Source organism: Dermacentor silvarum, chromosome 4 (assembly GCF_013339745.2).
Source record: "Dermacentor silvarum isolate Dsil-2018 chromosome 4, BIME_Dsil_1.4, whole genome shotgun sequence".
Classification (NCBI taxonomy): domain Eukaryota; kingdom Metazoa; phylum Arthropoda; class Arachnida; order Ixodida; family Ixodidae; genus Dermacentor; species Dermacentor silvarum.
Genome location: NC_051157.2, coordinates 4,269,109 through 4,294,949, shown reverse-complemented (window position 1 = coordinate 4,294,949; position 25,841 = coordinate 4,269,109). Strand labels below are relative to the sequence as shown.

At 50.7% G+C, this 25,841-nt stretch overlaps 1 protein-coding gene across 1 annotated transcript in view; it reads left to right on the top strand.

Annotated features, from left to right (window-relative positions):
• Positions 1–25,841, top strand: part of LOC119448020 (transient-receptor-potential-like protein) — a 166,949-nt gene that overhangs the window by 77,200 nt on the left and 63,908 nt on the right. The window contains exons 9-11 of the mRNA XM_037711526.2: positions 9,934–10,049; positions 10,209–10,445; positions 10,654–10,849. Coding sequence (XP_037567454.2) covers positions 9,934–10,049; positions 10,209–10,445; positions 10,654–10,849 — 549 coding nt within the window. The remainder of the gene's footprint in view (positions 1–9,933; positions 10,050–10,208; positions 10,446–10,653; positions 10,850–25,841) is intronic.

Here is a 25,841-nt window from a genome sequence, read left to right as displayed (position 1 = left end):
GCACGGTGTCACGCGCTAACAGGTAAACAAGAACAGATCTCGCTCGATGACCACGGAAACTCGCTTTCAAAACGGTGCAGTCAGGAAACTCGGCAGCAGCAGCGAGCGAATTGTCTCTCGCTTCAACGCAACCAAACACAAAATCAAAATCACAGTGCATACGAAGCTACCGGCACTAGGCGGACTTCGTCTACATCGCAAATCGCTTTGAAGATGAGCCCCGCGCGGGTGCGCACTTTGTGCACGTCGCAGATCGCTCTAAAGATACGGCGCCCACGCAGCCGCGCCGTAAGCAGCATCCGCCGCCGGAGTAGAACGCTCCCCCCCTCCCCCCCACCTCCCCTTACTTACACCCCCTCCGCCGTGCATCGCGCGTGACAGAAGACGGCGTGCATCCGCCCGGTTTTCTTCCTTGCGCGCGCGAGATTGAGCCGCGATCGTCGGCTGACCCTCGCAAGCTTTCAATCGCACATACAGAGTACGGCACGTCGCGACCATGTTATCGTGTTTGGACTTTATGCGCAACATCACTGCGATGGCGACGGTGACGGCATAAATGCGCTTGGAGTGTCCATATAATTGCTATCGCAATAAAAAGTTCACTCATCCGCCAGCGTTGTATCGCTAAACTCCGAAGGGGATTTCAACCACGGAACGTCGGTAAAAGTGAGTATCGCTCGTTACACGGTCGCAAAGCGAGTAGCGCCACTTCCTGGTATTGGCCGCGAGATCTAGCGGAGTCGCCGCCTGGCGGACACTGACTGAACGACGCATAGTGTGGATGGCGGGTCGCGTCGTCTGCTGGCCGCTATGTGTTTAGATGTGCGCGTGTGACGTGCATATCCTTCAACGACAGTTTGTCCTAGGTTGTAACCCAGTCGTTGTGGCACCAATCTGTGGTGCCGCAACATTCATATGGGGACGAATTACCAGCGAAGCTGTTTAGGCTGCATACACGAGCTGCATACATTATGAAATCATACATTTTTTTTCTCCTACGGCACCACACTACGCCGACACAAGCGCCGCCGCGGTCACCGCACGTCCCATGCATCGGCCGTAACCGCTGCTGCAGCCGCGTCGGTACCTCCGACGAGCGTGGCATAACCACAGAAGCGCAGGCCACGTGCACAGGTGCCGTCGCCACACTCTTTCCCCTCTCTCCCTACCAGTCTCCATTGCTGCAGCGCTGTCGCTTCGCTCTTCACGCTCTCCCCTCTCCCCCCGAACGCGCGTGACGTTATAACCACAGAAGCGCAGGCCACGTGTTCAATGGATTCAATTCCTGTCCAATCTTATCGTCTCCATTCCTGTCCACGATACGGACGCAAGCCGCCCAGGGTACAACCCCCCTGGGAGCGCATGCGGGGGATGCATACGGGGGCTAGAGGTAAACAGATTTGCCGTAAAAAGAACCAGAACGCTCGCCTTCGTTTATAGCGCTCGCCGCCAGTGTTTCCCGGTAAACATTACGCATACATAAGCTGCAGTTGCTGGGAAGCGTGCGAAGCAGTAGAGATCTTTGAACGATATCGCATTCTACTCTTAAAGGCGAAGCTTAAGCGTCTCCCAAATTTGATTGCCGCATTGTGTTTCGAGCACAACACAAAAAGTGGTCGTTGCTAGAAAAAAAAAATAGCGCTTTAGCGATTCCTTGTCGCGATGTGTTGATTCTTCCGCAATATCTGATATATCAGTTGTACAATCGACGAAATGTAAACGAGGCGGCGTGACGATCACTCACCAATAGGAAAAAGTACGCGCGAACTACAGTGCCTAGAATGTACGTATATTCAGGCACTGTACGCGAACTTTTCATCTTATTACTCATCATGATGATAATTTTTTTTATTGCGATAGCAATTATATGGACACTCAAAAGCAGATTTCTGCCGTCGGCGTCGCCGTCGCCGTGAGGTTCCGTATGACGTCAATGGAGATGAAATCGTCGCCGTGCGCCGAACGCTGTATGTGCGAGTGAAAGGGCGCGAGGGACGCGCGCTTTCACGGGGAGTGAACGCACGGCGGAGAACAAACGCGCGTTCTGCGCCGTGCTCGCTTAAGGGCTGCAGAAGTAAGCGTCTCTTTCCTCCTTTACAATCACCATATATGTAGAGCAAACGCGCCTTCTTCCGACGCGCGAGAGGCCGAGGGGGAGGGGCAGGGGGGGAGGGGGAGGGAAGGGAGGCGACGTTTAGCTGCGGCACCAAGTGCCTATTTATATCAGAGGCTCCGGCAACAGTCACCAACGCCGCACGCATTTTGAGCGAACGCGGGCAAAACGCCGAAGGCGTCGACAATAGTTCTGCGTGTTGCCGGTGCTGCTGCATGTCCAAGTTTATACAGCTGATAAAGCTAATATCATTACTCCGTATAGCTCTCTACAAATTTGCTATCGCAATTGATGCTTCGCCTTTCAGGTGAAACTGCGACAACTTTTTTCGTGCTTCTCGGCCGTCACTGCGCGTTGCATAGCACAGCTTGCAACACCGACACCGCGTTCCAATGCCGAGGAAACCCGCTCCACGAATGCCTCTCTCTCGCTCTCATAGCGCGCAAAAACCTCTTCACCTCCCAGAGCACGAGCGCACGAACGCGCCAGCTGTGGACGAAGACGACGGCGCTCGAACGCAGTCATATGGTTCGCATAAATGCGTGTTCTGAAGGCGTGGCTCTATAGCCTAGGTACGGATGCTATATTTTGCTGGGACATTCTCCAACGGACGCTTAAAAAGGACATTGACATCACTCCATACGCAATTAGGTTCCTACCGTTTAAGATTACTGGGGGTCCTCCCTATGACATGTTCATAGTACTGGGTTTGTACAGCCTATGAGAGCTAGAATGTGTTATCGCCATGCCGAAAGTCCCCGATCTACAACATCATTCTTTCAAGAAAGTTCAGCTTGTATAAGAAGTGTATACGCTGCGCAGGAACCTCCGCCTGACTGGATGCACTTGTTGGACGCATGTGTGTGTTTGCCCGAGTTTTAAGTCTGTAGCTATGTTTGCACTGTAATATACCTTCAGTTTTATTTTCCATGCATTAAAGAAAAAATAAGTACTCTCTATAGCCTAGTGGTTACGACGCTTGCTTTGGGACCGGGCGTACGCGGGTTCGGATCCCGCGGCTCTGCAAGAAGTTTTGTTTTCTTTTTTGGTAGTTTCATTGCTATATACGCTGCGCAGGAACCTCCGCCTGACTGGATGCACTTGTTGGACGCATGTGTGTGTTTGCCCGAGTTTTAAGTCTGTAGCTATGTTTGCACTGTAATATACCTTCAGTTTTATTTTCCATGCATTAAAGAAAAAATAAGTGTCTCTATAGCCTAGTGGTTACGACGCTTGCTTTGGGACCGGGCGTACGCGGGTTCGGATCCCGCGGCTCTGCAAGAAGTTTTGTTTTCTTTTTTGGTAGTTTCATTGCTACGCACAACAAATTACGGCTGGCTTAAACAGCTTCGCTGTTAAAAAAAAAATCTCAAGCGCTCATATAGTTATCGCAGGATGTAGTCAATGATAAGCGTATAATTTCATGACTGTCACTTGGTACATGTTAGCTTTCATCATTTATCACCTTATCATTGCTCCTTGCAAGTGAATTGTGGCACTTTCATACTGTTATTCTCTGCTACGAAGGGCAAGTGTTAAAAATTATACCTCCCTTCCACTCCGTGAAGATGGTCGAACAGCGAAGCTGTGTTAGTTACACCCAGTGTTACGAGTGTTACATGTGCATGTGTTGCACGTGATGCATGCAATTGCGTAAACACAAGTAAGCATAGATCTACAAAAGAAATTTATATTGAAACGTTTGGAGACGAGAAGAGGCAGCGACTTCCGACGCCACTCGCCGAGTGTCCAGTTCTCTGGTCGAAACCTGCGGAGCCGCCGCCAGAGGCATCGGCTGCAGTCGCGGACACAGCGCGAGTTCTGTGGTGGTGGTGGTGGTGGTAAAAACGCTTTTTGAGTCTCTTATGGTACGTTCAGCTGAGCCATCCTGGCACCGCGGCAGTCCAACGGAAATTACGCCAAACACCGCCTGAGTTTCACGTTTCGCTCCTGCCAGACGAACGTGCGAGCCACCAAACGGGAGTTTGCGACTGTAGCGCCCTCTGCGAGATACATGCCGAATGTGAAGTTAAGCAGACGACGCTCTATTACACAGGCCACTTATCCCTTGGTCTCGCCGCGATTTGCAGACGTGAACAAGGTCAACAGATGCTTGAAATATGAAGTGACGAATGACTCTTGCCATTCGAATGATTTTGGGGGTACTGGGACGAACCTGCAAACTGCGCTGGCAGCCCCTTGCATGTACTCCAACTTATCCTTAAGTGTTTCGGAACTGAAAAGCAACAACGGAAACGAAAGTTACAGCATCAAACGTAGAAAATGATGCTGCAGCTTCATGTACCTCATTATCGTATGACACCGCTACATCGGTATGACGCGCGGTTCGCCTTCGACGGCTGCTCTCGTGAGAGCTTCTGATTAGCAGCGCAGATCAATTGCGTGGTCTTCGTTGACCGATGAGCTACTCGATTCTAGCAAAGAAAATAGTTTTGTGCGAGACACGCAGATACACGGCTTACATCGTAACCGCCTGCTACAAAATGGCGCCTGAACTGAACGGCTCGCTTTTGGTCGTCTGCTGCCGCGCGCTGCGCGACGGTATCGCACCGCGCTCCACCGTCGATCTGCGTGGTGGCACGGTGGCGTGCACCCGTGTCGTGTTCGCCCCAGCCGAACGTGCGCCACCACACGCGTGGCGCCCAGATTAACGTGCGACCCCACGCGAGTGCACTGAAAACGGCACGAGTGCCGTCAGCCGAAGGTACCATTAATGAGAATACAGGAGGTATGCAGGGACCACCCCTTAAGAGGACGCCCTCTACAAATACTAGGTCGGGATGTCTAGTACGGGACCCCATTGGCGTCGGACGCTGCCTGGGCTCGTCCGACCAAGGCCGTTTGGGTCTCAAGGTCAGAGCAGCCAAGCAGCATCAATGTCACCAAGGACAAAGAAAGACATAGGCTTCGAGGGAATACGAAGGAAAAGAACACGGCACTGACATATCCCCGCCGTCTGCTCGCGGATGAATCGCTCACTTGGAGTAGCGACGCCACGTGAGACAGGAGGAATCCCTGATGTTGTTCGGGTCGCAGTTGGTCTTCTCCAGGTCGGCGTAGTACCAGAGCAGTTGGTTGAGGCCGCAGGCGAACGAGAACAGCACCAATGTGTAGATGAAGAAAAACTGGACGATGTCAATCACCATCCTGCCCAGCGATATCTGCAGGGGCCCCAGGTGGGGTTCATGGAGAACAGATGCACCAGGCGCAGGGCTCTGCAATGTGAACCGCACGCAGTAGAAAGGCGCCATTTGACTTCTAGGCCCTTAATTATGACTGTATAGCGCGTTGCTATGCAACCCTCTTAAAGACATACGCATAAATAATTAGTGCGCCGACTGAGGCGACCGGTCTCTCGCACGGCAAGCACTTACGAGAAGACGTTTCCTGCAGCGAATAGGCCATCTGCGATCAGCATGGGATCAAATGGGTCCCATTCTTCCCTCGGGAGGAACGCAAGCAGGGGCTGCTCCCCTATTTCTTGCGTCTCCTGTGGAACCAAGAGAAAAAGAGAAGCCGTTCAGGCGGCATGCACATACAGCGTGCGTCCTCCCGGGTTGGGTTGGGGATAGGTGGCATAGCAGGATTGGAGGGGCAGGCCCACACCATGTGGTAGAGGTCCGAAGTCTTCTCCCCACAGTGCGAGCAACTGCCGGAGAAGGCGGGATCGAAGTGTTGCAGAGCTGCCGGGCACAGCATAGTGTTTGTGTAAAGTCGGAGTAGAAGCGGCTCCTCCGCTTTACCTAAGCCTTTACACGGGCGTGGATAATGGCTGTGGTCAGATTGGTAATGGTGAACAATTTCGCGGAAAGAATATACCGGTTTGAATTCTAGGTCAGCCTGATCGAGGGAGTCGAGTGGGAATGCCCGGTAAGAGATCGCGCGGGCGGTGGCGTCGGCTGCCTCATTCCCTTCTAGTCGCACGTGAGCAGGAGCCCAGACTGTACTGTGGGTTGCGGGGTTCCCCTGATAGTCGGCATGTTTCAATAATCGATAGGCTAGGTACGCGACCCAGCCGTGTTCGACATTCCGACAGGCTTCTCTCGAGTCGGAAATGATAGTTTGCGATGTTGGATGGCAAGCTGCCAATGCAATGGCAACTTCCTCCGCATGTGTTATGTTCCGGGCTCGGAAAGTGAGCCCGTTAACTGTTCGGTTCTCGTGGACGACAGCGGCCGTATACCATCCCCCATGGTGTGACCTGGAGGCGTCTACGTAAAACATGCGGGCTTTCGGTCCATAGTGGTGGGCCAGGGCTTCCACCCGCGCCAGGCACCGACCATTATGGTCTTCTTTTGTCATGTTGCTTGGAAGAGGACGCACGTGGAGGGCGCATCTCAACTGGAATGGAAGTTGTACGCGATCTTCCGTGATGTTGTGTTGGATGTGTAAGCGGGCTAAAAGGCGGCGACCCGCTACCGTCTTGGAGAGACGAGTGTACTGATTTGTGACGTGGGCCTCTCGAAGCTCTCAAAACGTGTTCACCATGCCCAGGCCCAGAAGGCGCTGATTCTAGGTGTTCACGGGGAGGTCGAGGGCCCGCTTTACAATTTTACGAAGGGTGACTTCAAGTGCATCCTCGTCTTGCTTCTGCAGGTGGAGGAATGGAGTAGAATACAAAATTCTACTGGTTACAAATGCATGTGCCAGCCGCAAGGCGTCCTTGCACCATAACCCCCCGCGTTTGTTAGAGACCCGGCGGACCATGCGGCCCACCTGGTCTCCTACCTTATGGAGTTTGTCCTTTTTTTTTTCTTCTTTGTAAGAAAGGGAGGAAAAATGCGAAAATAAAGTTGAAGTTGAAATGTAGTGTCAGACCGTCTGTTTTGATTAATAACGAGCCCCAGTACCCGGACTTCGTTTTGTTCAAGGATTGAACCCGTCTCCAGTAAGAGTTCAATTTTGGCCGTGCACTTTGGCGAAGGGCGTACGTGCACAAATTCTGGTTTGGAGGGTGAGCATTGGAGGCCGCACTGGCGGGCATAGCGGTCGACTATGCTCGCGGCTCACTGCAGGTTTGCCTCAATGTCACCGAGTGAGCCCTGCGGGGCCCAGATGGTGAGGTCATCAGCATACAACGCGTGTTCTATATCGGGGACATCAGCCAGCTGAGCCGGCAGGTGCATCACAGCCAGATTGAATAATAGAGGAGACAGCACTGCACCTTGTGGTGTACCTCTAGTTCCTAAGGAGAAAGGGCCATGTTCCTTGTCCTGTATGCAGATGTAAGATTGTTTATCGGTTAAGAACTGCCGAATGTATTCGAACGCCCTCAAGCCACAGCCAGTTTGTGATAGGTGTGTTAGAATTACCTCATGAGTTACATTGTCAAATGCCCCCTTTAAGTCCAGGCGAGTACGACCTTGTCGTTGTGAGGGCATTCGACGGGGTCAAGGATGTCCCGATTGAATTGAAGCAGAATGTCCTGCGCGGATCTGTGCGGGTGAAACCCGTGCATTGATTCTGAGAAAATAGATTGGTTTTCCATGAACTCAGACAACCGATCTGCACCATCGTCTCCATCATATTGCCCGCACATGATGTGAGAGAAATGGGGCGAAGGTTGTCCGTGTTCACGGCCTTGCCAGGTTTTGGAATAAATGTGACCAGGGCGGTCGTCCATTCTAAGGGGAGTGGCACTTCCCCTGACCAAATTGAATTAATGTAAGAAAATAGTGTTTCATATGCCGGATCGAGAAAGTTAGCTAACATTTTGACAGTAATTTTGTCCCGACCCAGAGCGGTGCCACGTTTCATTTTAGCCAAGGCCTTCCGCAGATCGAAAAGCTGGAACGATCGATCTAGTTGAACGTTCTCCAAACCTGCATAGGAATACGCCGATCCGCGGGAGTCCCGGGTGGAGCAGAAGTATTAGTCCCTTAACTTGTGCGCCAGCTGATTTGTATTACCCTGCGCGCGTTCGGCGCGAACGCGGACGGCGCGGACGGCGTCTTGGACGGCGTCGGCAGCAGATCTGCGCGTTGCGCGTTATCCGAAACGGCGCGCCGCACAGCAACACCTTTTCTGATAACCATCGCCTCTCCTCCTAGCGACCAGCGCGGACTCTCAGCCGTGAGGCACCGTATAAAGTACAACGGCGGTAACATCGTCGCCGCGTGCCGTATGCGCGAACTGTGCGAGGGTTAGCCGGCGATCGTAGCTCAAAGGGAGGGCAGCAAATGAGCCGTCGCACGCTCCCATCGTTGCGAGGCACCGGGGTACAGTACGCTGTAACCGGGGGGGAGGGCAGAGAAGGGGGCGACGTTTTACTCCAGCAGCAAGTTGCAGCTGGAACAACTAGTAACGCGTTACCGGTAACTAGTTACTTTTTTCAGTAACTGTAACTAGGTTTTAAGTTAGAGTAACTTGTAACTGCATCACTGTTGCTTTATTACACATAAACTGTAACTAGAAATACCGTAACAGTTACTTCATTTTTTATAATAAATTATCCAACAGCAACGCTAGTTAAAGACCGACGTACAGTTTGCGCTTTCCACTCTTTCGGACTTTCTTCTTTCCCATATTCTCTCCACCTTTCACCTTTCCACAACACGGACTACAAAATGAGGCGTACACAACAATTGTCAAATTGTCGGTGTTTGGCTTGAGTGTGCCCCCTTTTAGGTTCCCTTCGTCTAGGGCTTTACCAAGTGCAATTTTGACGCACGTTTCTATTAAATAAACTCTATCATTTGGTTTGCTATCAATTACATAAGTTTTTAGTAGTAACGGAAAAGTAACGACGTTACTTTTTCACAGCAACTCTAACAAGTTAGTTTTTGGCTTAGCTAACTCTAATACTGGTACTTTTTACTGGTAACGTGCCCGTGACTGGCTACAACTTAATACCGCAACTGCGTGTGGTCCGTATCTTGCGACAAACTGCGTTGGAGGCGCAGTCTAGGTGCGTCGGCAGCTCGTAGCTTTATACGTGCTGTGTATTCTTGGCGCTCAGTTTGCGTTGAAGCGATATGGCCGCACGAAGGTTACTTTGCTCGCTGCTGCCGCCACGTTTCCTCACGCCAGCGTTTTGACAGCGAGTGTCCGCGGTCATCGAGTGTTACCTGTTCATGTTTGCTGTGCGCGCTGACACCATGCTTATTAATTTAGTTAGCAAGCGAACGTTTACAAGTCGATACGGCAGATAAAAGTACTATCCTTAATTCATATGGCTCTCTGCTAATTTGCTATCGCAATCGATGCTTCGCCTTTCGGGAGAAACTGCGACTTTTTTCGGACCTTATCTATCTATCTACCATCGAATGCAAACAGTGCAGACGAGGCGCAATCTCACGTGAACCTTTTCTTTTCTTTCGAATACATTAAAATATAACATGTTTTCTATAACTTTCTTCTACACGCAATGCACTTGGTGGAACGATAAACAAATGACAGAAGGCACCGACGGTGTGACCACGTGACTCCTTTTTCGGTCGCCCATGAGATAACACCGAAGTGATAACCCGAGAGCTGCATAAGCGAATGAAGCTGCAGGCGTGCTGAGGGTTTAATTTTATGTATTCATACCACTCGACCTCATTCATCTGAGGATGTCACCAGAGCTCTTGGAGATCCCGTATACTTTGCTAAACTCGGGCTTTCCGGCACAACACCCCAAGATGGTACCTACGCTGTTTAGCAACATTTACCGAGTTCCCGCTGTGAAGCCTGGCTCCTCGTCTTCTACAAAAATGGTTCGCGACACGCGTATTGACGTCATTGCATAGCTTTCCCGTCTGCACACGCTGTATGTGCATGCCGCCTGAACGGCTTCTCTTTTTCTCTTGGTTCCACAGGAGACGCAAGAAATAGGGGAGCAGCCCCTGCTTGCGTTCCTCCCGAGGGAAGAATGGGACCCATTTGATCCCATGCTGATCGCAGATGGCCTATTCGCTGCAGGAAACGTCTTCTCGTAAGTGCTTGCCGTGCGAGAGACCGGTCGCCTCAGTCGGCGCACTAATTATTTATGCGTATGTCTTTAAGAGGGTTGCATAGCAACGCGCTATACAGTCATAATTAAGGGCCTAGAAGTGAAATGGCGCCTTTCTACTGCGTGCGGTTCACATTGCAGAGCCCTGCGCCTGGTGCATCTGTTCTCCATGAACCCCCACCTGGGGCCCCTGCAGATATCGCTGGGCAGGATGGTGATTGACATCGTCCAGTTTTTCTTCATCTACACATTGGTGCTGTTCTCGTTCGCCTGCGGCCTCAACCAACTGCTCTGGTACTATGCCGACCTGGAGCAGACCAACTGCGACCCGAACAACATCAGGGATTCCTCCTGTCTCACGTGGCGTCGCTTCTCCAAGTGAGCGATTCATCCGCGAGCAGACGGCGGGGATATGTCAGTGCCGTGTTCTTTTCCTTCGTATTCCCTCTAAGCCTATGTCTTTCTTTGTCCTTGGTGACATTGATGCTGTGAGCCTCTCTTCCTTCTGTGTACACCTGCACTCGCTCTCGTCATTCCTGTGGCCTGTGAAAATAACTTACGTAACCTGAAATCCCCCTTTGTGCAGCCTGTTCGAATCGTCGCAGTCCCTCTTCTGGGCCAGCTTCGGTCTGGTGGACCTTTCGAACTTCGAGCTCACGGGCATCAAGAGCTATACGCGATTCTGGGGCCTTCTCATGTTCGGATCGTACAGCGTCATCAACATTGTCGTCCTCCTGAACCTGCTCATTGCCATGATGAGCAACTCCTACCAACGAATATCGGTAAGTATGCCTGCTTACAGTGTGACCGACGCAAATATTTCTACCGTTTCTATGTCAATGGTAGTCATCACGTTGAATACGAAATGGAGAGACAATGGCCCATTGGCTTTCCCAAGCGAAAACCAACAATTGCGTAATTATCCGTGACTCCATTTTTTAAAGTGAAGCTTTCTTTTGTATCTTCCTTCGACGTTTCTACTGCTGCACAGCTGCTACTGCTGTCGCTATCTTGCGCGCCACGTCGAGAGGTGGTTCAGACCACACGTGTGACGTGCCGTTGTGGCCGTCGGTTTCTATGGGTTCCGTGGCGGCGTAAGACGCATCCAGACACAGTGGAGGCCAGGAAGGGACTGCTTGACCCTTCTCCTTTTTTGCTCGAGCCCCTCTCGCGAGCGCGAGCTCGGCGCCGATCTTTGTTGTTTTCTCTGCGCCAAGGCGCAAGACACGTAAGCACCAAGCGTCGTCTAATTTTGCTTGTGACATGGCCGGGTTTTGAGACAAGTCGTCCCGACTGCATACAACGCTAAAAACACAACACATAACATTCGCAATGGTACAACAGGAATTAGCTAAAACATAAGCAAACTTAAACAGAAATCATACAACAGTAACTATTTACAAGGGCAAGCTTTGTCGTCCCATTTTTACACACGAAAATAAATGAAATCACTGGCACTATACTGCACCACACACTTCACTGCATCCAAACGGTGTCAGACACATGTACGGCTTAGTCCGATGCACGAGGTTGTTCCATCTCGGCAATTGGGCTCTGGTAGGGCTTCAATTTCTCCACATGCACAATGTCCGTTCCCATGTTATCGGCGAGTTCGATCTTGTAGTTCACGGGAGACAGTCTGTTCACTACCTTTTGAGGGTCGTTGTACCATGTGGTTGATTTAACACCGGACGGTGGAGCCTTAAGAAGCACTAGTTGTCCTCTTTCGAACACAACGTCCTTGCGGTGCTTGTTGAAGTAGTCCTTCTGTTTTTTTTTTTTGTTTTTTTTGTGCCAGTCTGATGTACGCGGCCGCAAGTTCTCTAGCTTTTTGCAGTCTTTCGCTCACTACCGCGCCATAACTGGAATCTTCTTTCAGTTCTTGAAGTTCTCGGTGGCTGTAAACAACGTCTAGTGGAAGCACTGGATCTTTACCATAAACTAAGAAAAATGAAGTTTGGGGAACCGTGTCCTGGTACCCAGTGTTGTAGCAAAATACAACATATGGGAGTTGATCAGCCCACTTTTTTCCCCCGAGGGTAGTCGATCATGGCAATCATCTGATTGATAGTCTTGTTAGCCCTTTCGCACAAGCCATTTGCTGCAGGATGATATGGGGTAGTGGCAACATGTGTAATGCCACGATGTTTGAGGTAAGCTTCAGTAGATCGTGCCATCATTTGAGTGCCGCGGTCTGTTATAATCGTGGCTGGGCATCCGTGCTTCAAGACAATTCTGCGCTCAATGAACTTTTGAACTGTCGTGGCTTCTATATTCCTCAAGGGTTTTGCCTCAACAAACTTTGTGAGGTAGTCAATAGCTACGATGATATATTTATATCCTGTAGAGTTCTTGAATGGTCCTACTATGTGCATTCCAACTGTATGAAAAGGGCTGTGGACTTCTATTGGTTGTAGTAATTCATAAGGCAGCGATGTCGACATTTTCATCCTGTGACAAAGGTCGCAGTGACTCGCATACCGTTAGGCATCCGTATAGAGCTTTCGCTAGTAGTACTTGGATCTCAGCGCTTCGAATGTTATTCTGATGCCCATGTGGCCACCACACCTTCCTTCATGCATTTCTCGAAGTGCCTCGGCCTGTCGCTGAGAAGGAAGGCAGAGGAGAAATCGACTGCTGACCGGACCTTGATCTTTCCTGTAAAACACATCATTGTGCATAAAAAATTTCTTTTGAGCCCGTTTCTGTTGCTTCTTTGTGCCCAATGCACCATTAAGCAGATCCAGGACTTTAGCGCAGAATGCGTCCGGACTATGTTGGCCGGACTATGAAGGCCGGACTATGTTGGCATCGACGAGGTCCTTGATCAGACTCTTGACGAGGTCACGTTGCGCAGGAGACAATCTGCGAGGTCGTTGGGAGATAGGCTTTGCATTCCCAGTTGAAATGCAATGTTGCTCAACTTTGCATGAGCTTACATCCGTACTTGATTGTGCGAAGGAAGCAGCATGCTGCGCCAACAACTCCTTCACGACCTGCAGCTCACTTGAGGATAATGTTGTGCCAGCGTTCAAGTTCACGTCACCAATTTGGAGTGAGCGATGCTGCGGGTCAACAACTGCATAGGCTGGTGGTTCATCAAAATCCTCAGGAGAAGGCAGGCATGAAATTTGGAGGATCTGTTGAGAGTCTTCCACAGAGAGTTCAATGTCCTCTATTCCCCTTGCTTCCCCTACGACTCCAACTGTCATCTGAGATGGACGCACGATGGCCTGGGATGAACAGTCCGTCAGCAAACCCTTGACTATTTTTTCGGATGCATCTGCAACCATGGGCTCCACAATGACCGAATAGCGGTCGTACAAGAGCTTTGTCTCTGTGATGACCATCACACAACCTTTATCTCTAGACATGCGATGCCAGTCCACTGGAACTAACTTCCGCTATAAAGCAGGTAGTGTTTGCTCCCTAATGAGGTGGACCTTTTGTAACACCTGAGGATGAGACACGGCAAAGCTTTGCGAACCCCAGTCAATGATGGCGCTTGAGGCCCGTAGGAAGTCGTCGCCTAGAAGCACTCCGTCATGGGGTAACCGCTAAACCACGACAAATTCATGCTGCAATGTTTGGCCGTCGACTGTTACAACAGTTTTGAGTTGACCCAAGTTTTCTAAGTGATGGCCGCTTGCTCCTACTAAACGCTGGGACGAAGGCCCAATGATTAGCTTGAATCTCTCAACCAGTGGTGCTGTAATCAAAATTTTCACAGCACCTGCGTCCAATATGCCTTTAAACGTTTGTCCGTTGATGATGACAGGAACGGAAAAAATACCCGCTTCTTTATAACAAGACACCTGCTCAATCACTGATGACTGCTCGCGGGCATTGACGTCACCAGTTGATCGTTTCGATCCCTGCTCTTTTGGGTTGGTGGACTCAAATTCCTCCGGACACTTAAAAAATTCTGCAGTTAATGGCAGACGACACTATGTGACAAAATGTCCGCTTCTAGAGCAGTTCGAGCATAGTTTACGAATCCTGGAGGTATTCTCTAGAGATCTGTCAAAAACACACGGTGTATAATAAGTCGGATTCCTCGGAGGCGGCTGCACGTTTGCATGTTCCCTTTGAGGTAGGTTTTTCTGTAGTAGCTCATTTTCTGAGGAACCACTTGATTCTATGCTCTCCTTGCGCTGACGATTCCGCATAGACTTCCGAGACGAACGCTTTGCCAAAACGAGGCGTTGCGCGGGCTGCGGTGTGGGAGGTTCAACCGTCATCAGAACTTGAACGTTTTCCTCGGAATTGGTGATCTGGTCAAAGTGCAGAAAAGAGTCTCTCATGTCACTTAATTTCTCAAAATTCTTGTCAAAGAACTAAATTGCAAGACCGTAGAGCTTGCGCTGGTGTGTGTCTCGCTTCTTGTCTTCTTGTCGTGTTTTTTCGCGCTGTTTCCCTCTCGATCTTGTCAAAGAAGTGTTTCTTCGCCTTCTCTCAAAGTGTAGCCATGATGACCTGACACTTCTCCTTTTGCAATACTGGATAATTACATTGGTCCATGAGGTTCAACTTGCGGTAAGCGAAGTCTGTACATGACTCTCCAGCTCGTTGTATAGCCCCTAACATTCGCTGCTTAGAGGTTACATCACAATCAATGTTGTAACGGCGACGGAGCGCTGCCTTCAAATCAGCTCAAGTAGCAATATTGGCCATCTTTGCGTGGTGGCGCATCCATGTGAAATTCTTAGCTGGGAGCCTGGAGTTAGTGAAGGATATCGCGACCTCTTCATGAAGGCTGAAGGTTCTAAACCAAAAATAAACTTGATGAAACCAAGCAATGACATCTTTCCCAAGATGCGGTAAGGAGCTAGACGCGAAACTTGAAAGTCGGTCGCGAGCATCTTCACCCAAGCTGTTTGAGATGCATAATGTAGCTTCGTCTTTAGCTTTGCCGCATTGGTTTCCCGAGCCGCGTTGAAGATTTATCGACGCAGCGCTCGTCTCCGTACTCTGGCAAAATTCGGCGTCCGAGTCCTCACGCGTTTTCGACTCCAAGCACTCGATGCGTTCCACAATCAGAGCGAGTAAGTTGCAAAAGAAGTCGTGACTTGCCTGCAACTGCGGGTGAAGAGGTGGCTTTGCTGCGTGGACTTCTTTGGCGGTGTCGTGTCCCTCCGAAAACATTATTTTCAGTCCTTCCAATTCGCGCCGGAGCTGATCCACTTCGGTTCTTAGGGCACCTGCTTTGGACACTGCTGCCCTGTAGGCTTCCACCCGGGCGGTGTCATCCAACTGTTCGAACACATCGATGGAACACTGGGCGGTCGCCATGTTGGGTTTACGGAGTCGACGCTGTCCTGAAGTCAGTGGTTCGACCAAAGGAACGCGCAGCGAGCGACGACTCCACATCAAAAAGAAATAAACGTCTTTATAGCTCACCCCGAGCCGTTGGGCGTCAAATGTGACGTGCCGTTGTGGCCGTCGGTTTCTATGGGTTCCAGGGTGGCGTAAGACGCATCCAGACACGGTGGAGACCAGGAAGGGACTGCCTGATCCTTCTTTATTGCTCGAGCCCCTCTCGCGAGCGCCAGCTTGGCGCTGACCTTTTTTGTTTTCTCGGCGCGAAGGCGCAAGACACGTACGCACCAAGCGTCGTCTGCTTTCGCTCGTAACAACATGGTAGGAGTGCGGCAAACATGCCTCGTTTGGGGAAAACGAGGTGTTGTGCCTGGCGGTCCTTATGGACAAAGGAGGCCTCACCGACAGACGTGCAGCTGTGGAGTGCTGTTCACGCTTGTCGTTTCTCGCGGCCGGGGCGCGTCACCGTCACCTGGGACTGATGGACGAACAATTAGTCCCCAGGCTGCAAAGGGTCATCGGCCTCGGCCGTCGCTAAACCGGCAACGTCGCTCTTGGTGTGTTTCCGTGAAGCACCAGAGCCCGCCCGAACTACGATGAGGCCCGGCGCCGAAGTTGGCGCGCAAACCAGGAGCCTCCTTTCGACACGACAACAGCCGCCGCCCTCCAGCGTCGAGCATTCCCGTGGGAACCACGTCGACGTTTGGTTCCCAAGGTGCCACCCGTTGCGTGGTGTGCGGAGGCGATGCACCGCGTCGGCAAACGCGGTGCACGTTCCGGCATGTGTAAATGGCTGCGTAAGATGCTGTGGCCGCTCCCCCTTACTAGAGAGTACTGCACGTTTCTAACGCGTTTGTGCTAGCGTCCCCTTAGGCGGGAGATCCGATGATTCCCTCCGGAGCTTCGCCCACTCATCATCATTCACCCCGTGGATATGCTGTGATTTTTTTTAACACCAAAGTGTTTTATGCCGGGGTCCACCAGGACTTCACTGACGTATTTCCGTCACGGAAATACGTCAGCTTACAATGTACACGAACATAATACAAAGAAAGAAACCAGAAGAAAAAGTTCCACAAGCATGCAAAATTTGGAAATCGAACCCACGACCTCTCGGTCCGCGACGATAGATCGCCGAGCGTTTAACCCATTGCGCCACAAACGCATTTGCAGCGAGCTACACAGACGCGCCTTATATATCTAACACTCCTCCGTGTACCCGCGCTCTTGCTCGGGGCGGTGCCGCCGCCTACGAGCAGAAAAGAGAAGTACTGCATTATGACACTAACGCGCACCGACAGTGAACGCTTCGGTGGTCTCAGCACTACGACGCCTCGATGCCAGCATTCGAAGGGACGCTGGCATCAAGAAGCACTACCAACGCCACCTAGGTGGCGTTCACCGTACTCAGCACAGCGGAGCGTGGCCTCCGCAATTAGCTCTGAAAATGTTTCTGAAGTTGATCGCGGAGGCTGCAATTACGACGCGCTGTACGCGCTGATTTGACTCGGTGACGATTCAGTTACGTGCTTTGTCTTGCGCGTTGTATTAGTGTGTCAGTTACGTGCTTCGTCTTTCGCGTTGTGCTAGCGTGTGCAGCGTAGTGCAGCTTCCATATGCACGACGGTTGCTCATGGTCATCGACGTTGGTAGTCGTGATGGAGGAGACGTGCCACCAGGCGTCAGCGTGGGTGCATCAACGCCTAAGGGCGCTTTAGCCACAAAACACCAATAGACATTATATATCAATGTGCAATAAACATTACACTACTTCTGTGAAGACACGTTTCACTTTCGTGTTCTATACCGATTCCTATATAAGAGGGATCAACCACATTATTTTTTTTATTTAACTCCCTCAGCAATATGACCATTATGTACCCGTGTCTTACTTCTTTAGTTTTTATTAGTTATTACAGTTAGCACGAGTTAAGTCATAGGTTCGGTTTGAGCGGTGAATTAAATTTTATGCGTAAGTGTCAAATGACCCATTCAGCGAAATGCAGCTCCACTAACGTGAAAGCTGGGGAGGTGCGAAGCATGAAGTAATGCACCGCTAATGGGCTCATACTGCCTTAAGCAATGACTCATAACCCCGTAAACGCGGCCTGTCGATCCCCATTACGACGACAGAAGAGAAGTGAAATTCTACGCTGGAATGATGAGCGGCAACGCAGCCAGCTGTGCGAAAGGCAGCGCGAAGCGTACGATTACCGCGGCCGGCGCTTTTCGTGACGCCAGCATTGTGATCACCGAGTGCTCGTGGCCAGCGAGTGTTCGTGGTTATCGAGTGAGATATGTTCACGTCTTTCTGTGAGCGCTTGACATCATGGTCAGTAATTTAAAACTATAAACGTTACTTGATGTAGCTGCCTAATGATTTGCTATCGCTTTCAATGCTTCGCCTTTCGGACGAAACTGATACTTTTGTTTGTCACGTGACATTGAAACCGACTTCTGGCAGCTTGCTTGCAGATAGCGAAAGAGAAACAAAGAGGGAAAGGTAGGGAGGGTAACCGAGGACGTTCCCGGTCGGCTATCCTAAACTTGGGAAGTGGAAAGGGTTAACAATACATAAGAAGGAAAGAGAATAAATAGAATAAAGAGTCAGTCATTGTGGATGCAACTTGCACCTCGCTTCTCATCCCTTCTCATTCAACGCAAACTGTATTTTCTAGGTAAATCTCTCTCAATAGCTGTATACAGTCGTTGCCTATGCCTTCCCTTTCCAGAATATCCCACAATATGTTGCGGTTTACGTTGTGATAGGCTCCGGTAATGTCTAAAAAAAGCCACATGTAGCGATCTCCTTTTATCTCTGGATATTTCGATACAATGAGTAAGGAGAAATAAGTCATCTTTGAAATAATGTATTGAATAAGTTATCATCGCGTCGCATGTGAACAATGTCCTTTGGAGCTCCCTGTACATCCCCACAATACCCTCTTGACAGCTGTAATTATCCTTGACCCCCGCAATAGCATTGCACAAACTGCAGCGCTTACCTTTATACTAAGGCGCAAGTCCAGAGGGCCGGTAGATAGAATGGTTGAGAGAAGGGAGGAGAGGAGGTAGAGGAAGGATAGAATCGACGCAGTCACAAAACAAGTTCTCGCAGGTACCACACATGGGAGAGGGTGGGAGATGGAAAAGACTACGTAAGAAGGCAAGGAAACGCTACTGCTAGAGACGAGAGCGGTTGTGGGCAAACTGAAGGTACAGTACGATACGTTTCTGCCATTTATGAAAAATAAACACCTTGCAAGTTTGTCAAACGGACAACTGACCCCGGGCATGCAGACGCAAAGCCGCACCGTAGCGTCTCGGCGACACTATAAGAAAGCGGTCCCACGCCACACTTGTGTGTCCGCCACTGTAGCTTTGCGGCTATGGCATTGGTCGAGGTCGCAGGCAAGATCCCGGCCGCGGCATTTGGACATGTGCGAAATAAAAACACGCTCGTGCACTCAGATTTTTGTGCACGTCAAAGCAGCCCAGGGTGTCAAAATTAACCCGGAGCTCCTCATTATCTGATTGTGGTTTTGGCAAGTACAGTGTCATAATTCAATTAAAGTTTCCCCCTTCTGCAACGATACGATGTACAATGTCAGGCGATGACAATGCTAAACAAATAGCAAGGTGAGCGAATTAGGATTCGTCGTACTTTTGGTAACAGCGTGAAAGCAACACGGATAAAAGGAAGAAAAGCACGACAACACGGCGCTGACTCACTACTGATAACTTTTTCAGGAAGTTCACACGCATATTGGACCCGAAGACCAAAAGAACCCGGACATGCGCAGGACACATGGGACGGTTCAATAATGCAAGCATCAAGACTAATAAAAATAGCGAAATTCTTTCCGTGAAGAATGACCGATGGTTAACTTATGCATGTGCCCACCCCTAATCTTAATATTGCATGCGTCTGCTACTTATCTTGCCATCTGGCTTGCGTATTGTAGATAACATAGATTTTATTAAGGATAGGAACATAGCCACATGATTTGCAATGGAGAAGGATGTGTAGCGGTACAGCCCTTTGTAGAGACAACTCATGCGCTGTGTTACGAATGGCGTGTAACACCCCATGCAAAAAGGAGGATCGAAAGACCATGCCTAATCGAAACGCCATGCCTAATCGAAACGGAGGATGGATCCCTAATTTGCTATGCGTGTCTTGAGTGGTTGCCGGTCTGGCGGGCGCCCCGCAGTGATTACGGGCCCCTTTGTGTGTGTGCGTGACAGGAGGGAGGGCCGCCTTCCGCGAACTGTGCGACTCAAGGGGACACTCTTTTCCCCAAAGCAAACGGGACCCACGGGTTGCCGCCACGTCACCTAGGAGAGAGGGGGCAGCCGCCAATCCCCGACCGGACTCAGTACATGTCACATGACGTGAGCAAAATCCTGCCTACGCGGGCCTATTTAAGCGGCCCAGCAATGTATTTATCATTATTCTCTTCTTTTTATCATTCACCAACCATGTAATAAATCGTGCAAGTTTCACACGAGAAATCGTCTCGCCCCTGCCTGTCTACCGGACACCTGCAGGCTGCCGACAACGCCACGCTACCGAGTAGTAACGCCGGTCGAGGTTGAAGTAACCGGCATCGCAACAGCTGTAAGACGAACGTTAACACAGCGCTTTGTATGTCCAACATATTCCTTACCATACGACCGAGGAACGACGTACACAATTCCCTTTCCACATGCTATGTACTTGTTGCGCTGGTTCACTGTATATCTGCCCTGTGCCTGCCCTCTGGCTTTGTACCGTAATGAGACACTTGGCCACGTGCAGCCTGTCGACAGTGAGGTTATCGTGCCCAAGGAGGTCGAAAATTTTCAACCTCCTTGATCGCGCCCCGTGATCCCTCCGAAGCATACGCAATGCCCCAGCTGAACGCACTGATTCCTCACCTTGCATCCGACCTCGTGCCTTCAGATTTCTTTGAACGTTCCATCGACAGCGACCTCGATGCGTTCGAACGGGTGCTGATTCCTGCTGTTCTGCACGGGTTTCGCACTTCGTTCGACTTCCCTCAGGCGTCATTAGGCCGAACTAAGGTAGCGCCTCTACCGTGTGTCACCTGCGGAGCGTCGTGTAATTACGGAGCAAGTTGACGACATGCTCCAGCAGGAGGTCATCAAACCTTCTTGCAGTCATCGGTCCTCTCCTTTTGTACTGGTTAGGAAGATAGACGGCTTGATTTGATTCTGCGTCGCCTAAACAATATTACCAGAAAAGACGTTTATCCTGTTCTCCGAATAGACGACGCCGTCCATTGTCTCCAAGGTGTCGAATGCTTTTCTTTCCTGCAATTGTGGTCGGGCTATTGGCAAGTCCCAAAGGCGGATTGTGATCGTCTAAAGACAGGGTTAGTCACACCAGATGGCCTGCACGAATTCGCAGTCACACCATTCAGGCTTTGCAATCTGCCCGCAACATTCGACCGAATGATGGACGTCATTTTGCGTGGCCTGAAAAGGAAGATATGTCTCTGTGATCTGGCCGATGTCGTCGTGTTCTCCCCCGATTTCAGTACATATCTTACCCGTCTACACACGATTGTTCACTGCCTTACAGGCGCACGCCTTCAAGTTAACCTAAAGTAATGTCACTTCGGGGCTCGTCGGCTCACCATACTTGGTCCCGTCGTCTCAAGAGACGGAATTCTGCCTGAACCTGACAAACTCCGTGCTGTCTACCGTCGAAGAAATTCGGAGCTTTGTGGGACTGTGCTGATATTTTCATCGATTTGGCAGATGTTGCAGAGATGTTGCTCCCATCCTAGCAGCGCTAACAAAGCTACTGGCTGGCCCTGGCGACCTATCTAACTGGACACAAGCCTGCGATGATGCGACATTTCGCCGTCTATACTTACTTCGCCACCCGTGCTTTGCCGTTATGACCCGACTGCGCCACCAAATACATACGGACGCCAGCGGCGTCTGTCTTGGTGCCGTTCTCGCTCGAGCAAGCCCGTCTTCTTCGAATATGTTATTGCCCATGCGAGCCACACCCTCAACAAGGCGGAAGCGAATTCATCGATCACCGAAGAAGAGTGTCTCGCAGGTGGGGGCGTTAGGCAAATTTAATATTTATACGGCCAGATTTTCGACGTGCTGACGGGCAACCACGTTCGTTGGCTTTCCTTATAAATATCTATGCTCGCCTCGGTGATTCAGCTTATCGTCTACAAGAATTCGACATTCGCGTTGTTTAACGATCCGGGCGGAAGCATTCTGACACGGATCCGTTCTCTCGATCAACTCTGAAGTCAGACAACGAATCACCTTCCATGGCCGACTTACTCCTGGCTACTCTCACGGTTAAATACATGCCTTCAGCACAAATACACGTGGATCGCATTCCTCCTCAAAGTTATCTCTGTCTCTTCAACATAGCATACCCCCGTGACCTTCGCCGCCATGCCATACCTTTCGCAATATGAGATGCACTCTTATACAACCGCAACTGTCAGGCTGATGTACAAAAGTGGCCGCTAATCATATCCAGCTACTTGTGATGCGATGTGTGTGCATACACTGGCTCAGAGAGATGTTTATTTGAAGAAAGGCAGAGAGGTCGGCTTGATCGTTAGTTTGCTCTGGCCTGCTACTCTACACTGGGGGAGGGGGGAGGGGGATAAAAAGAGCGATGAATGATGATACGATAAGGAGGTGCGTATATACATGTCCATCACGTTGAGGTCATACTAGAGTCGTGCATCGAGTCCAGTGGCTTGAAGGAAAGCTATAGTCGCTTCGATGACCACAGCTGCGCTGTTGGCGTCAGGCCAAGGACCTAATACAATCTCGTCAGATATTGGTCTTTTAGTCACTCGTCGAATAGTAGAAATGAGGCTCAACTGTTCTGGCGCGTACGCTGGGCATGACCAAAATATGTGCTTAAGTGTTTCCTTTTGACCATGTTGTTGCTGCAATCGCTGGATAGTTGTCACGATGGACCATCTAACGGGATGCGAAGAAACAGCTACACTCACTGCGACTGCTGCTCCTGACGTCGTTTGCTTCATCTCACGCCATTCCATTCTCCGCCATAGGGCACCACGGGAACTTGTGAGTGACAGAGGCCGCGTGATTTTGTCCGACGTCATTTAAGAGCTTCTCCGCTCGTACCGTGCTGTTCATCGCACATCTACTGCCTACCACCCTCACCCTACCACCCTATAGGAATGCTTCAACCGAACGCTGATAGCCATGTTCGCGATGTAAGTTGATTCTGACCCTTCCGATTGGGGACGCCGTTCTCCCCTTTGTGACGTACGCATATAACACCAAGGCACAGCCTACAACAGGCGTTTCACCATTTTTATATGGCCTTGAACCATACTCCACTCTTGACACCATATTACCGTACCAACTGGATGCTTCCGAATTCAACCCAGTTTCTGAAGTTGAAGAGCATGCTGAAGAGTGCCGTCAGCTGGCCCGCTCATTCACGTCCGACAATCAAGGCCTCCAGAACGATCGCCGCAACAGCGATGAGTCTGTGCAGAGTTTCGCCGTTGGCTGCCGCGTCTGGCTCCGACTACCGTTTAACTCCGAAGGCTTCATTCCGAAGTTTACTGTCAAGTATCATGGCCCCTACCACGTCATCGAGTGCTGGTGTCCCATCACCTATGTCACTGAGCCGGTCAGGCCGTCCTCAGACAAGCGCCGGCTTGGTTGTGACACGGTCCACGTCAGCCGCCTAAAGCCATATCGCAGTCCTCTCATTCTCTCATCGCCTTCAGTCACCAGGATGGTTCCCCTTCCCCGCCGGGGATATTGTAGTGAAGAAGAGACAGAAGCATGTAGCACTGGGGCACTGCCATCGACATATGGGGCACGAGCACATATCACAAGCTGTTGGCACCAAGATGGTGCTTTCTTGATGCTGTGCTTGGTTTTCACACGCCCCTCAATAAAGCCCCTTATCAGCATATATATATATATATATATAATTGAACAACTATAATGCCGCGGGTATTTGCCAGTGGGGACGAGGTTGAAGTAGCGCGTGCTTTTAGGTTAAGCGTAGAGACGAATAAGACGTTGTAGGTTTTGTTGATGACTGATAAGGTGTCCTTGTTGGTGCTGCTCCGCGTCCTCGTCGATCCCACGTCGTTACACTGGTGGAGGTGCTCGGTACATTTACAAGCATCGACAGGAAGAAAAATGCGCAGCGTCGCCTTGAAATCCGCATTCAAAAACCCAATGAGAGCGTTGCTATGTTCTCAGAAGATATGGCCCGTCTTTTCCGTAGAGCAGAGCCTGACATGCCAGAGGAGCGAAAGCTGCGGTATCTCTTGCGGGGAGTGAAAGAACAACTGTTTGCCGGCCTTGTGCGAAAATCACCGACAACAGTGGCGGAGTTCAGAAGAGGCCACAGCCATCGAACGGGCCCTGCAGCAACGATACCGCCAGCAAGACATGTAACTCGGCGGCGAACACTAATGTACTGGCTACGGGTAACGACAAGCCTCTGCGAGAAGTTATCCGAGAGGTTGTGCGAGAAGAGCTTCGGCAGCTTGGATTCGTTAGTACGGGTACGGAACCGGCGCCAGCGGTATCTTTTGTAGCTGATGTGGTCCGGGAAGACGTCCGGCAAGCTTTTTTCATCGCCAGACTGTGGTAACGCGCTGCGGCGCCTTACTTATGCGGAGGCTGTTCGCCGTCCAGTCAACGTAACTTCACCGCCGTTGACACCCACAACTAGACCATCACCTACGCTACAAACAGAGTCGATATCGTCACCCCCGTCGACTCTACCGACCTCGCCGATCACGCCACCACAAACAATATGCCATATCTTCGACACACGCACGCGAATCCTTGGCTCCATGAAGAGTGGCCACCGAACTATCAGCGTCGGAAAACCCATTTGTGGCGCACAGTTGACCGCCGACCAGTGTGATACCATTGTGCCGAAGCTGGACACGTCTATCGAGTTTGCCAGAAATGGAATAACTATCGCGCCGCCCAATACCCAAGCTTTCCTGCCAACTGCGCCTATTCTCCGTATGACGGTCGACGCGCCTACGACGCTCCTGTGAACGTCCAGCCGCAAAATACGACGACGCCCCGATCACGTTCTCCTTCGCCATCTCCTGCGCGCTACAATTCACCGAATCGTCGCAGTTTTGCCGACGTCACTAGGGGCAGGTATCCCAGCCCGCGACGGGGAAACTAGACGCAGCGACCTCCGGGGTGAGGTTGCCAGTACTCGAAGTTCTCCATTTCCGCCATTATCGACATACGACGACGTAAAGACTCCGACGAATGCAACGACGAATACCACGAACATGGCGAATGCAACGTCGAATACGACGGACTCAACTACGAATGACGTAACTGACGTCGTCAGCGCCGACCTCATCGTTCGCATTGGCGGCCACCAAGTAGCCGCTCTTGTTTACACTGGCTCCCATTTTTCAATCATAAGCTTACAGGTCGCCGACAAACTAAGGAAGGTGAAGACGCCATGGCACGGACCCAACATAAGAGCCGCCAAAGGTCAGTAGATGAAACCTGCCGGGAAATGCACAGCCCGACTCTTAATCGCCTCCCATGAGGAGCGCTCCTCCCATGAGGAGCATCCACAACGTCGCTTAGGTATAGCTGCAGACGACGTGATACTTTTGCCGCGGAGTTGCTCTCTCGTACCCGTGCGCTGTGACAGCCTGCAGAATGGGACTGGAGTCGCTGAACACATCAAGGCACTAGCACTGAATTGCGGCATCTCCATTGCCAAAGCATTTATCAATGTAATCGACGGAAGCGCCTAACTCTTGCTGACGAATTTTAGTAAGGAGCGTCGACACATCGTGAGAGGCACTGGTGTCGCTTATTTCGACGAAGTAATATCGATAGAAGACTGTCACTTAGCGCAGGAGACGACATCTACGACCCCCACAGCTGAGCCTATTGTAGATGTTGGTTCGACGTTAACGGCTGTAGGGCGAGACCGTCTTCTTGAGATCATCAACCAGTACCAGGGCTGTTTCTCATCTGCGTCAAGAGTTGGTTAAACGCCACTTACCAAACATCGCATCATTACTGATGTCGACGCCCGATCTATTCGACAAAACCCTTATCGCGTGGCCCCAAAGGAACGCAAGGTAATCCAAAGACAAGTGAAGACGATGCTTGAAGATGGCGTTATTCGACCATCTAATAGTCCTTGGGCGTCACCTACAGTTTTAGTGAAAAAGAAGGACGGTAGCCTGCACTTCTGCGTCGACTATCGGAAGCTCAATCAGGTCACAAAGAAGGACGTTTATCCACTGCCACGTACTGATGATTCCTTGGACAGGTTGCGAAGCGCGTGCTACTTTTCCTCAATGGACTGCAAAAGCGGTTATTGGCAGATCGAAGTGGATGAGAAAGACCATGAGAAAACCGCCTTTGTGACGCCTGACGGACTTTGTGAATTTCAGGTCCTTCTCT